A 14507-nucleotide genomic window follows, 5' to 3' on the forward strand; every position below is an offset into this window, starting at 1 on the left:
GAGTCCGGAGACTTCGCCGAAGATTCTCATGATGTCTAGGACCCGTGGCCCGGAGCGATTCACGTTCGTAAGAAAGAACAGGACATCATCCGCATACAGTGCGATTCTGTCCGACTGTCCCGCCTGCCATTCAAATCCCTGCAGCTGTGCATCCATCCGGACCCATGCCGCCAACGGCTCCATAGCTAAAGCGAACAAGTAAGGAGAGAGGGGGCATCCCTGCCTAGTGCCGCGTCCTATCGGGAAGGCTGCCGACACCTCCCCCGCCACCCTCACCGAGGCCGTCAGACCGGTATGAAGAAGCCGGATATATGACATAAAGTGGGGCCCTAGGTTAAGGCGCGGAAGGAGGGCAAATAAGTAGGTCCAACTCAGGGAGTCAAAGGCCCTGTCAATATCTGCTAGGAGCAGTGCCGCCTGATCCCCGGTTTTACTCATCGCCTCCACGGCAACGTGGGCTCGTCTAATATTGTGCCGCGTTGCCCTGCGGGGCATAAATCCGGCTTGATCCGGGTAGACCAAATCCGATATGTAGGGGAGAAGGCGATTCGCGAGCGCTTTAGCAAGTATTTTGGCCTCAATGTTCAGAAGAGAAATTGGCCGATAGGACTCGTGGCGGTCCGGAGGTCGACCGGGTTTGCAAAAGACAACAATTTCCGCATGCCTCCAGTCTGCCGGCAGTAGGCCCTCCTCTCGTGCTGTCTCCAGGGCGGCTTTGTAGTGCGGCCCCAGTTGTAGGTGGTAGCGCTTAAACAATTCACTCGGGGAAACCGTTGGGCCCGGGGGCCTTACCAGTATTGAGTTCCCCCAGTGCCGTGCCCAATTCATCGGTCGAAAGTGGGGTCTCAAGGAGCTCACACACATCAGGGAGCGCGCGGGGCGGGAGATCAGCTATAAATTTATCGATATCCAGTGGCGAGAGAAGGTCCCGCAGGGCGCACTGCGTCGCAAAGTAGCCAGCGAAGCTGTTCGCGAGTTCCCTTGGAGCGGAAATGGAGGCTCCGGTATCGTCTCTAAGGCCCGGCAGGTCCTGTGCCTGGAACACCTTTTGGCAGAGCCTATGAAGCATGGTGCTGGACTTGTCGCCCCACTGATAAATTCTACTCCTGGTCGCCAACCAGATCTGGCGGGCCTCGTCCAGCTGGAGAGAGGCGCACGTCTGTTGCGCCAGCAAAAGTTGTCCTACGTCTTGTAGGCGACCCGCCACCCCACATCGAGTTTCCAGCCGCTCCACCTCCGCCGCGGCCCGCACCAGTTCCTCACGTCTTCTGCGACGCGACGCCGCACACCATGCTATATCTACCCCGCGCAGCGTAGGTTTCATAGCCTCCCAAACTGTCCGCTTGTCCGAGACCGTACCCAAGTTGTCTTCCCAGTACTGGGCGATAGCCACCTCTAGGTGTTGCTGATACGCCTCTTGCTGCAAATGCCAGGTGGAGAGTCGCCACCTAAATGGGCGCCTCTCCCTGTCGAGGGCAACCTCCACAACTACGGGGGAGTGATCCGAAAGTCCCCGCGGCCGAATAGCCGCCGAGACCACTCTGGTAATGACAGCGGCAGGAACAAAAACGTAGTCCAGTCTCAAACGAGCGGTGGACCGCCGAGACGTACGTGTATTCCCTCATGTGTATGCAAATGTCGCCACGTGTCCACCCAGTTCAGGCCACTCACCATGCCATGTAATCTAGTGGGGGTCTCTACAGTGGGGTCCCCTCTGAGTCTGAGGCGATCCAGTCGACACTGCATGACATCATTCCAATCCCCCCCTATCACCGCAAGGCTCTCTGGGATCTCGGCCCACACCGTGAAGAGTTTTTCGATCAGGGCCCACTGCAGCGGGGGCGGAGCATATACACTCCCAAAAACCACTGATTCTGAGCCCACCGTCCCCTGCACAAAGACATATCGGCCCTGGGGATCTATCCAGTGTTTGGCGTGTGTGTAGGCCAGTCTACGATGTATCAGCAGGGCCACCCCTCTGGAACCTCTCCCAAAGCCCGCATGGTAGACCTGATCATAACCATATCTCTGTAGGCTCAGTGCTCGGTTACCCATGAGGTGTGTTTCTTGTAGCATCAGGACATCTACATTCTCCTTCTTCCCCTGTCGCAATACCGCCCCCCCGTTTGATCTTATCCAGCATACCCCTCACATTCCAGCTCATCACTCTCATAAGGGCACCAAGTTGCGCCCGCCTAGGGTTTTCAGCCCCCATCTAGACGCAGATGTATTCGTACAACAGGTAGTAGGCTCAACTAGCGTGGACACCACAACAGCAATCTGCGAGACAATCGTGAGCAGGACAGCCCTCCCCCCCCCCCCCCACCCCCACTTCCCTCAAACCCCAACCCCCCCACACCAACTGCAATCAACTCCCCCGCCCCCCCCGCCCCCACCCCATACCTCAAAGAACCATGAAGTGCCTGTCGCGGTGTAGTGTGGCTCCTGCCCCCAACATGAGACAGACCGCCCACCCCACCAATGGACCCCCATCGCTACCCAAAACCCACTAACAAACTAGACCGAACAGAGGGGTCGAGTCCGCCCTCTTCAAGCCGTCCCTCCACCCGAGTACCAAAACCACAAAGTTACTTGTACAAATGAAGTTCCTTGCTTTGGTCCGCCACTGCTGTCCACATCAGGGGGGAGCGAACCAACTCCCCTCAATTCTCAATGGAGCAATCATTTGTCGTTGCGGCAGTCAGGACGCCGGATCCTGAAAGTCTGGAGCCCCAGTAGTTCCCGCCGCCCCGTCTTCCGTGGAGGAGGTTTTCTTAGAGCGGGACCTCCAATTGCTTCTGCTGCGCGACCACCGTGGAGTCCGAGGGGGCCCAGTCGTGGAGGAGTCTGAATCCCGACCCGGGGGGGTGTGCACTCTAATGCGGACTGTCTCATCTGTCCAGGCGAAGACTTCCTCTGGGGTGTTAAAGAACAAGGTCCTGGATTGATACACCACCCGCAGACGGGCCGGGTAGAGCAGGGCATATTGAATTTTCAGACCCCGCAGTTTCGCTTTGGCTTCCGTGAAGGATTGGCGCTGCTTCTGCACTAATTTAGTGTAGTCTGGAAAGATTAGGATCTTATGATTGTTGTACAGCAGAGGGTCCTTCAGACGGGCCTGTCGCAGGATTGTGTCACGGTCGTGATAGTTAAGGAGCTTGGCTATCACAGGTCTAGGGCGTTCTCCCACCGGCGGCTTCTGGGTCAGCGCCCTGTGTGCCCGTTCGACTATAAAGCATCGCGATAGGGACTCCGGCGGCATCCAACTCTCTAACCAATTGGTCAAGAAGGCCTCCATACCGCCCTTCTCGCAATCCTCCGGAAATCCCACAAACCGTAGGTTGTTCCGTCGGGCGCGCCCTTCCGCATCTTCTGCCCTCAGGGCAAGGCCCCTTTGGATGCCCTCCATGTTGGCCACCTTCTTTTTAAGAGTCGCAACATCTTCCTCCACTCCTGTAATCCTAGTTTCGGCTTCCGATATGCGGGCCACTGCGTTGCGCAAGTCCTGGCGTAGAAATGTCACATCCGCTCCAACCGCCCCGATTTTTGCATCCAACATGTCCCGGGACAGACGCAGGGGGTCCCCCAGCCGCGCCAGCTCCACCCGGTGGCCCCGTGAACTTGTCTATGGTGCCCTGTTTGGAGGTATGTCCGCTATTGCCGCCCCTCGTCATAGCTGCAGAGGTATGTGGAGATGAGGGCCAAGGCGCTATCTGTATGTCCAACAAGGTGCAGGAGGCCCCCCACTCGGCCAAAACACGCCTCTGTTAAGGGCGCTGCACTCCTGCGCTCCGGTCGTGTCGCCACTGGGCTGTCTCATTCAATAACCCGCAGATGGGCCCACGCCAGGACCAAGGCTGCCCTGCCAGGCGCTCTCCAGGGGGGGGCACCGCCCTGACCCGCAGTCAGTCTCCGCCGCGCCAGGCTACAGTCCCCCCGGGACCAGTTCACTGTGAGGTAAAATATGGCCGGTCACCACTGCCTGTATCGGGGCCTGTAGTGGTACTGTGCCAGGAGTGGAGAAGGTTAAGTGCACTGCGAGGGAGACTCCAGAGTACGTGCCACCTGGGATCGCTACTCGGTTGCAGGAGAGGAGACGGGGGGGGGGGGGGGGAGAGAAACCAAGTTGTCGCCGAGGGGGGAGGCACTTCACTGCTTCACAGAGCGGCCGCTACCGCTCGGCCCCCGCGACCTTGCTGCAGCCCGCCCCGCCGCCGACTCTGCTCGCGAGCCAGCCGGTGTTGTGGAGCGGGGGCTCCCAGCAGTCTATCCGCGGCCTCCTCCCCAAATGTGTCCCGGGTACCTTCTCCGCCGCCGCCTCCGTGGTCCCGATGGCAGGGACCGGCTCCTTCCTCCGCGGCACGCCGGCCGCGCCACACTTCCGGTCCGCCTCCGTAAGGCGAGAGCCCCGGCTCCACTCGTGGCCGCAGGCCTCACCGCTTCTGGGCCAAATCGCCGCACAGCAAGTCACCTCGGCCCCACAATGAACCCCACCGCTCCGCTGCAAGGTCCGGTGGGCAAATCCGTCGGTTTGGGGCTCTTTGGGATGAGGGAGGCCGAGGATAATTACAGGATTCCTGATCGGCGGGACGGAGCACTCTCAAGCTGCGTCCGCCATGATCGCCGCCGAAGCCACGCCCCCCTTGTCAGCATTTCTCACTGCGAGTCTGATTCCACTTGTGGAGTCTGGCCAGGGTGAGGTACCAGTATGTGGCTATCTTAGCAGCTCTTTCTACTATAGCTGTGTGTACGCTGTATGTTGTGCTCAGTAATAGACTTCCTCCCATTACTTGTGCAAAAGAGACCTCTCTAACTTCCATCGTTCTGTCCTGAGGGTTTCTCTTTTTGGGGGGTGGTTGTGCCAGGAGAACACAGTTCTGTGATGCACATGTCCCCTTGTTTCAAAAAGTGCCATTTCTCGAAGGGTCTGATCTGTGTCTGCACATGGTCTAATGGAGGTTTGTGTGACAGTGTCTAATCTGAAGGTAGTGGAGCTGTGTCTGGGACTCCATGGTCTGCCTTCAGTTTCAGACCGGATTATCCCATCCATATCAAAGAGTTGACCAATGTGTTTACAGCCCGCTTGTTGCCTTAGTCTGGTGAAGACCATGTGAACTCTTGGTTGCAAGGACAGAAGTCATTGGTGATGGGAAGGATGTCAAACCCCTTCGTAGATCTACCCTCTCCCAAGCCACTATTGTGACCCACATGACGGGAGAGGAGTAATGGCTCCAGGGGACTTTACATGTGTGTATACCGGCTAGCACTCTATCCATGAAGCACTGATTCTCTGATTCAGTGTGACTCCGTGTAGTGGAGCAGAGTCACCTGATATTGGGTCAGGTTTGGGAACCCATAAGCCACCTGACACCAGCCTGTAGATCAGGTTATGATGTATGCAAGTCCACTTCCCATCTCAGACATAACAGTTGAGTTCAGTCTGGAGAGATTTTAATGTGCCAGGAGGAAGAGCCCACAGGAAGCCCAGGAAGAAAGTGTCCTAGGAAGAAGTCCTTTTCAGGGCTGCTATGTGAGTGAGCCATGAAAGACGGTAGTGTTTCCTTCCACTGGGCGAGGTCTCTTGACCTTGCACATTGGTTGGTTGACCCTGTATCTAAAGCAATTTTGGGCAGTCTGTATCCCTAGATAGGACATAGTGAAGTTGGCAGAGGTTAGCAGGTGTTGTACAGCTAGTTGTGCTTGATGGGGTGGGAGTGAGGTTGAGACCTGGGATTTTTGTAAATTAATGCTAAAGCGAGATACAGCCCGAATAGCCAGAGTTAATCAAGGAAAGCAGGCAGAAAATGAAGAGGGTAGTCTAGTGCCACCAGCACATCTGCATACAGGCAGATTGTGTCCACCCAAGTGCACCCCAGTGATCAGCTAATCTGACAATTTCTGCCATCTTTTCCATGACCAGAGCAAACCGGGAAGACACTGGACATCTCTGCCATGCAGCTCATTGTATGGGAGAAGGCTTCTATGTGCCGTTAATCCACACTGTGGCCCAGGGTGAGCTGTAACCGCTTAGAATCTAGCAACATAATCTATCCTTGTAGCCAGTCTCAAATTGGCATCAAAGTATGGCTATTGTACCCTGTTGAACGCTCTCAGCATCTATGGCCAAAAGGATTACCTCCTGTTGTGATCACTTTGCCACATCAGTCAAATGCATATTCCTTTGTGTTGTCCCAGTATTGTCAATCTGAGATAACCCCCCCCCCCCCTCCCCCCGATCAGGGCCCACCTGCATGGGCTTGAGTCAGTCAGGTGGCTAGAATACTGGTGAAGAGTTAAGAGTCTACATTTATCAGGGAAATAGGTCTGTAGGAGCCGCAGTGGTGTTTCTTTCCAAGACCTGTAAAAGAGAATGGCACTCCCTCCTATTTTGTCGAGCTGGATAAAAGGTATTGCTGTGGGTAATGGCGAGATTTCAGTCTGTGCCAGTCTCCTGAATGAGGCGGATGTATCCTTCATTCTGCTCTAAGAAAGATAGTACTGCGCCCTCTTAACAGGGTCATTAAGGTCTCTCACATTGAGGCTAATTATTTTAACGTTAATGATACAACTTAAGATTAGTGACCAATGTCACTTGTACCCTGCCTAGTGATACCTGGGCCACCCCCCCATGACAGGCTAAGTGGGTGGATACACATAGGGAATTACATTGCAATTGTAGGGTCTGTGACATTCTTGTTGCAGTAATGATTACTTTCCGCCACCCAACCCCAAACCGGAACATAAAAAAATGTAAGATTGCAGCTATCACTGGAGACCACTGGACGAGTCCATTGGGCTTAGCCTGGATTGAGGGCGGGTCAGTCTTCATTATACATTCAGAAAAGTCCCCCCAATTTTTCATGCTTTAGAAAAGGTGAAAGGGGGCAGAGGTGTGACCTAAAATATACGATACCAGTATGAGTACCATGTCCAGTCTGTTTCTTGGCAGCCTGTTTCTCCGGGAAATATGTCTAGGACTGTTTGTCTCTCCTTGGTGATGTTATCTGGGTCAGGTCGCAGGCCTTTTGGGGATTTAATGACCTGTTGCCATTGGTACAGATGCCTTTCTGTGATCTTTTTGGGTCTACGTGGCAACTCTCTAGGGGTCCTCTCTGGTAAGCTGAAGTCATTGTGCATCTGCAGCTGTTTTGATTTGATGCAGCTTGACATTCCAGTTGTAGATTTGGAACGGGTGGCCCCCAGCTGTATGGGATGCATTTATTTTTTAGGTGCTCCACGAAAGGTTTGAACTCTATGTAGTGTCAGTTTGAAGAGTTCTTGGTGGAGTCAGTTTGTCATGTAATAAGATAGGGTGAGTCTCTGGCCTACTGTAGTATAAAGTAGTAAAACTAGAAGACTAGAGTTGTGTAGGAAGCTGGGTTTCTGTTCGCGTCCCCTTGCCAGATTTCTGATTCACTTTGACTTGATGTGCCCTGGATCCCTGCCAATCAGTTTCCCAGGGCCTGTTCTTTCCCAAAACTGTACCTTGTACCCCCAATTGGCACCCCTCTGGCCACATGTTAGTCCCTTGTAAAATGTACTATGGGTACCAAGAGCACTGACCAGGGAAGGCTTTTAAGGGCTTCAGCACACTTTGCCACCCTTAAAGGTCCTGTACCTTAACACACACTGCAATTGCAGGCCGCGTGTTTTGGTGCAGAGAAAAGTGAAGGATCGACATGGCACACATACCTCTAGCTGGGTGCACTATACCACTGGTGAGGGTACAGTTCCATGAGCACTTTACCCCATACAGTGTCTAAGTACATTCTTAAACATTGTAAGTGCAGTAAAGCCATATAGAGGATATGATCTGGGGGTTTGTCATTATGAACTCCACAGCACCATAATGGCTTTACTGAATTCTGAGAAGTTTTGTAGCAAACTTTTAATGCATAATACACCCATACTGCCAGTCTGGGATTCATTATACCATGCACTCAGAACGCTTCTTAGAGATGCCCCCTGAAAAACGACCAGCCTCTGGTGGGTTCCCTGACTGGTAAACACCAGCTTGCCACCATGAGACCTGTTTCTGGACCCCTGGGGTGGGAGCCTTCGCTCCCTGAGCCTAGAATCAAAGCCTTTTCTGGGCAGAGTACACACCTCCCCATGGTCAGGAAGAGCCATCTCTGGCAGTGGGGCTTCAAAGGCCTTGCTGCCTTTGTAGCACGACTGCCAGCTTCTCCTGCTTTCAGGAGGAGGCCCCCTTCCTGTCTCCCCTCCTTTTCAGCTGGAAGACAGGCGGGAAAAATTAGAACAGCCCAGAAGGTGTGCTCACCTCTGCCAACCCCACCACTCTGGTAGGGGAGGCAAGGTGAAGCCCACTTACAGATGGCAGGCACTCTCCAATCAGGAATAGGAATTGAACCCAGGTGGGGTGAGCACACCTAGGGTGTAGTCACACTAAAGTCAGTAGATAATTGGCTACTGACCCCTCCACACCCCTAAAACACCCCCTAAATACAGTATTTAGGGGCAGCCCTTAAATAAGAAGAGATTATACGCAGAAGGATGAAAGATGATGCCCGGCAGAGGAGACTGCAGAGAAGAACTGACTTGGCCCTAGCCCTACCGGCCCGTCTGCAGTTTCCTGAGATCCTGCGCCAAAAGCCACCTTGTCCTGCAGTAAGCGACCTCCAGACTCCCTGGGAGGACTGACTGCCTTAAACAAAGACCGGATCTCCTGTGAACCGCAGCGCTGATCAAAAGAAACTCCCAAGACAGACTCTGAGCCTGCGGAGGACAAAAAAAAACATACGCCTCGAACCTCCACTGCACCCGACTCCTACGGGCCGAATCCGGGTGGCCCACCGGTCCCAGCGAGTTCCCCTGGTGCTCCAGATTCTGAGTGCACTGTGGGTTGACTCCTCCAGGACTCCACGACGTCGCCTGTGCATGGGGACCCCCCAATCGCCTGTGGCCCGTTAAGGTGAATTCTGACCTCAAAAGACACCCCTGCATCCAGGCGCCCTGGAGAAGGGAACCAGAAGTGAACCAATGCCCTGAGCCCTTCAACTTCCCTGCCCAGCTGTTGGTTCCTCCCGGAAGTCTATCTGGACCGAGCCTGCAGCCAAAATCCAAAACCAGCAACTCCCATTGAAAACCTGACACCAAAACAGCACCCTGCTCTGCTGTGGGTGCACATTGTGTGCTAAACCGGATCCCCCTTTGCCCTGAACTTAACACCAGGAGCTTTGCTCCCACAACCTTGTGGCCTGGTCGTGGCCAGCCACCAACGGGAGGTCTCCTAGCCTCAATTGGATAACATTGGGCCTCAGCACCTGGCCGCCCTAGTGCCGCTGAGGGTGCTGTGAGTGTATACTTGACCCTGGGGGAACCCTGATTCTAACCCCAGAAACCCAGCTCCCACAACCAAGTACTTACCTGTAAATCGATAACGTCATTTCCTCCCATAGGATTATATTGATTGCTTTTCTTTGAAAATTCTTCTGTGTGGAGTTGGTGTGTATGAAACCTTAAACTGCTACTGTACAAAAACTGAATTACTTACATTTTCTCTAGGAAATGTCCCAGTGTGATATCTAGGCACATCACAGAGTAGAAAAAGTCACAAAGTAATCTGCAAAGTAATGTACAAAGTAGTCTCAAAAGTAACTGTAAAGTAATTTTTACTATCGACTTACCTGTAAACAAACCAATTAAATCAACTTCATTTCAGTTCCATTTTAACTGCAATATACCTGCAAAGTATTATTTCACTTAACCGCACCAGGTGTGGCTTGGTTCTAGAAATTAACAAAATATTTACAAATTGGTCGCAGTTCAGTCTGAGTGTGACACCATTTCTTGCCTGAGTTTACAATAAATGCTTCACACTACCCTCTGATAAAGCCTTACTGCTCGCCCACACACCCACACTACCACAAATAGAGCAAGGTATTATGCTTTTACCTCTACTTACCTTTGGGGTTCCACTGGATTGTGTGCCCACTATACCTTACTTTGGTATAGTATATACAGAGCCAGCTTCCTACAAGTTGAAAGTAGTACACTTCAATGTCCAGGTAGTGCACGCTGCTAGTCTTTGGTTGGCCCACTCCATGCACTCAGTCCAGCTGAACAGTGTTTTGTGTTGGGGTCCATGAAGTGGTGGAAGAGGGCCGCCACGAAGTCCTCTGTCTAACCCTTCTCCACCTCCCTGTGCCCCTCGTGGATATTTCTGCGCAAGCGATTCTCCATATCCTATGCGTGGGCCTGTAGGACAGGCTGCTGTTCTTGGAGGCGAGACTTGTAGGTGTTCCAGGCCATCATCCTTCAGTTTTGTTGTCTTCCAGGATAGAGGCCCTGTCCCCAACTGCCACCAGGTCTTCCTTTATCTCACGCAGATCCTGCGATAGCTCACATTTCACCTCTTGGAGCTCTTCAGAGAATAAAAGTGACTCATAAATTCTATAGTCAGGGGTTCCTAGTCTCCTCTGCTTCATGGGGGCTGGGAGGGCGGCATCTTTGAGAGGACTGGTCCTTGGGACTCGTGGCTGTCTAGCAAGTGACCAAATTCTTTATACTGCAGTCCTCCTTAGTCCTGGATACGGCCATTTCCAGTTTCCTAGGATGTCTTACTGGTGGGGGGGGGGAGACGGCCTCTTCTGAGCCAGGAGACCAACTGGCTGAGAGCCACTACGTGGTTTTCGCACCAAGTTGTGGCTAGAGTCTCTGCAGTTGAATGTGTTAATCTGATCCTCACCTGTGAGTCCCCATCAAATGTGACCTGTATGGACGGCAGAAACGTGCACCGTGATGGAAGACCTCGGGGTGGAGCAATTTTGGGTGAGTGAAGTTGCGCAAGATTTTCTAATGTAGTGCTTCATAGGACTTCTTTAGAGGTAATTGTTTCGAGTGGCCAGTAGGCTTAGTTCAACCTGGATGATTTCACCATTTCTCTTGGGTGAAATCCTCCAGCCATCTTCCACATCCCCAACCACATGAGATTATCTGAATATTTAGAGGTGTGTGCTTCAAAGCTCCTAATTTAATTGTTTGAAACCTTCTTAAATATGTTGAAAGTATGCATCTAGGAAACACTAATATCCTAGTCATAAATTCAAGTTTACAGATCAGACCTAGTTTCAAAGACCTATTAACTTGCTTTCCAGCCTCTTGTGTTTCATGATTGCCTGTTGCAATGTACCATGGGATGTTAGCTTCATCTAGTGTTCAAGTCCTAGACATCTGATAGAGACATGTAGCTGCAGATTCCTTACCTTTGAGTTATTCCCTGGCACCAGTCGTGATCCAGAAAGCGTTCTACAGCAGTACCTCCGCATATCGGTAGAGGGTGTTGAGCTACTACTTAGTGACGTGGTCCACTGGATGTGGTGATGACAGTCCATATAAGCCCTCCCCAGACAACGTGTCAGTTTCTTCCTTTCTCTGCTTCTAATGCGGATCCGGGCTGTTTTTGGCCTATATCTCCATTTTATGTTGACATAGTTCTTTTTTCTGGATGTCCTCCGGGTTCAAACCTTGAATCCTGTGGATGGCAGAGGTCGACGACACACCCTCCTTATATTTGTTTGTGGTGTCTTGGCGAACACCATGACTCCAAAGAGTGTGACTCCTGTCTCCAACCAAAGTTGTTTAACTTCATCTTTTCCAATCTCAGATAGTGGTCTTCATTTCTCTATCCTGCTGGGTTGTTTTTCACCTGCTGTTTTTATTTTCAGTTCTCTCAACCGCTGGATTGTAACCATTCAGTCAATAGTGTTTTCTGTCCAACTGCTTTTAGATTTTCGGGGGAGTGTGATATCCTCCAGTCCCTCTATTCTTTTAAACAGTACCATGTGGCTGTTGCCAGTTTGCCATTCACATCTTCGGTCCATGACCGTTCTAAACATTTATATGCATTTCTGGGAATTTTTCATTCTACTGTATGTTTATGTATATCCCTCTCTCTCCGCCCACGATCAGGTTATGCTCCCTTTCTTAGGATGTAGTGCCTTTTGCTTTAGTTGCTGTGCTTTTCCTCATGTCCTGGAGGGACTTAAATTTTGTTGCTTTGCGATTGCTAAGCCTTCCTCCTCTGTGGGTTCAGTGTTGAATAGACCCAGAGGGCTCACTTCTTTCTCAAAGTATTTATTCACCTCAAATGGTCATATTGTTCCCACTGCTTTACCTAAAGCATTTATTGGTGTGCTCTATATAACTTGGTTCTGTAGCACAGAGCTTTGATCCAGTGGTATTAGCTATTGTCCTTGGCCTTCAGTCCGGTCTACTATGGTCTGGATACCATTGAAAGAGCTATGTAGTATTATGATTATATAAAGTGTACTTAACAATACTTGTTCTTTTGCCCTGGTGTCTTCTATGTTTTCCATAGACACCTGTTCCATACAGATTTTCCACTATTTCTCATGAGAGATCTTTCCTCGCCTACCTTCCTGACAGCCAGCCACTCTCTTCTAGTAGGCTGGCTAGTTAATACTCTGGGATATTTAGTGGTATCCGTTTGTAGACCCTCCGTAGATGGTATTGTTTGAGTATCTAATTCAAAGGTAAGGAGTCTGCGGCTAGATGTCTGTCAGATGAATGTTACCTTCAGTAACGCCTTACTTAACTGGTAGAGACCAGATCAACCTGCAGAATCCTTACCAACCCACCCAAACTTCCGCTCTGCTAACTGGTTTAACCTTTGTCTACCAGATCCCTTACTGCGCGCTTGCTTTCATGAAGTTAAAAAAAAGTTTTACAAAGTGATTTGGGGCACACTGTTTCCAAAAGCAGTTTCTATAAGTGGTGCCATGTTTTTAGCATGGGAATTAGTCATGGAAGAAACGGACGTCAGCGGAGGGCGTATTTGGACTCTGTCAACGTCGCATCCGATGAACTATGGAGTCTATTGACACCGCCTACTGACATGCAGATGTACTGCTGTAGCACATTTTCCATGTCCGGTCTGGCACCTAGGAGAATTTAAAAGTAAGGAATCTGTGACTAGATCCTGTCCATCATATAAGGCGTTACCAAAGATAAGTAACTTATTCATCACAAATAAGGAATTATGAATTCTATGTGAGTGAGTCTTTCAGTACCTGTGATTCTATGTATACAGGCTGTGTTGTAAGCACACAGGCAAAATGCCAGTTTCGCTTTTATTTGAACCTTTTAAAGACCTGAACTGTATTTGAAAAGAAAAGTACAAGGTGAAAGCTTGCACATATTGCTGGTTTGCAGCAGTACAGACCTTTTTTGGTAAAGTAACTTTTCCTACCATGGAAGGGCAATGTAATTAGTCTCTTTACTGTGTTGACATTTGCCCATGTGGGGTGCATTCTCCGCCTCTGGCTGGAGTTGAGCAACACCTTAATTAGGAACACCATGCTAGTTATTTCAGGGTATGTTGTCAAAACATTCTTGGCATTCAAAGAGTTTAACATTTGATTGAAAACTGCTCTACTTTACACTTTACGCCTTGTTCAGGTAGTACACTCGCGGTGTGTTGGTAATCTTCAAACTTTGTGCAGAGGCATTAGAGAATGTTGAATCACAATTTCTGGGTTGTACGTTTACTAAGTGTTGATTTTTTTTGCAGAGGACATTGAGAAGAGGAAAAGGCTGCGGCAGAAGAAAGCTAGAGAAGAACGACGCAGAGAGCGCAGGATTGAAATGGAAGAGAACAGGAAGCAGGGGAAGTGTAAGTATCTGTCTTGACAGGCCATTTCCAAGATGGTCTTTTTTTTGCTCAGAAAGGCGTTTGCTTGTTGACATGGTATGAGTAACAATCGTGGTTCTGGAACCTATATTCCAGCTACCTTATCCATCTGCTCTGATCTTGTTTTTGGCTTGCCCTGAAACATTACCTTAAATATAAATAAATTAAACAAATCATTTCTAACGCATTATGTCTTCTAAAGCTTTTATGATTCTCCTGGTATTCCATTTTATCATAGCTTTATTTTTTCATTTAATTTTAATGTTCATGTGCAAGGTCATACAAATTACCCAGTTAATGCATCTGCATTATGTTCACTTACACCTATCAACCTCTCTAGTTACAAATATTGTCACAGAAGTCATCTTGTTATATTGACTGATGCAGTGCCCAGCTCACTACCTACTAAGCTCGATTTATTTGAAGTGACTTTATTTTAATAGATCTTGCTACTAGTTACAAGTAGAGGTTAGTGCTCTCTGATAAGTTCCATAGGTGTTGCAAAGTAATCCTGTGCCCTGGGCACCCCCCAACTTTTTGCTGACTGATACTGGTGGTAACTGACTCTGACTGACCCTAGGCTCTGCCTAACCAGGCCCAGGGCCCTTGCTGTGCTGACAACACTTAGTGTACCCTAGTGTATGTAGGTGGTTTCACTGTATTCTAAGGGTTGGGGTACCTCTGTGATAGCATGACCTACCCCATAGGGTCCTAGTACATATTCGGGTAGGGGGATTGAAACTACCTATCAGCCCCTAGTATTTAAAAGGGCATGACAGTTTAGAGAGCAGCAGACCTGCCATAAGTATGATATTTGTGAGAGAGTGCCATCTTT

The 14507-nt window shown here is 50.3% G+C and overlaps 1 protein-coding gene across 1 annotated transcript in view; it reads left to right on the forward strand.

Annotated features, from left to right (window-relative positions):
* RNF10 (ring finger protein 10) overlaps positions 1 to 14507 on the forward strand; it is a 551920-nt gene that overhangs the window by 308672 nt on the left and 228741 nt on the right. The window contains exon 12 of the mRNA XM_078667693.1: positions 13553 to 13654. Within this exon, the coding sequence (XP_078523819.1) occupies positions 13553 to 13654 (102 nt within the window). The remainder of the gene's footprint in view (positions 1 to 13552; positions 13655 to 14507) is intronic.

Source organism: Lissotriton helveticus, chromosome 11 (genome assembly GCF_964261635.1).
Source record: "Lissotriton helveticus chromosome 11, aLisHel1.1, whole genome shotgun sequence".
Lineage (NCBI taxonomy): Eukaryota > Metazoa > Chordata > Amphibia > Caudata > Salamandridae > Lissotriton > Lissotriton helveticus.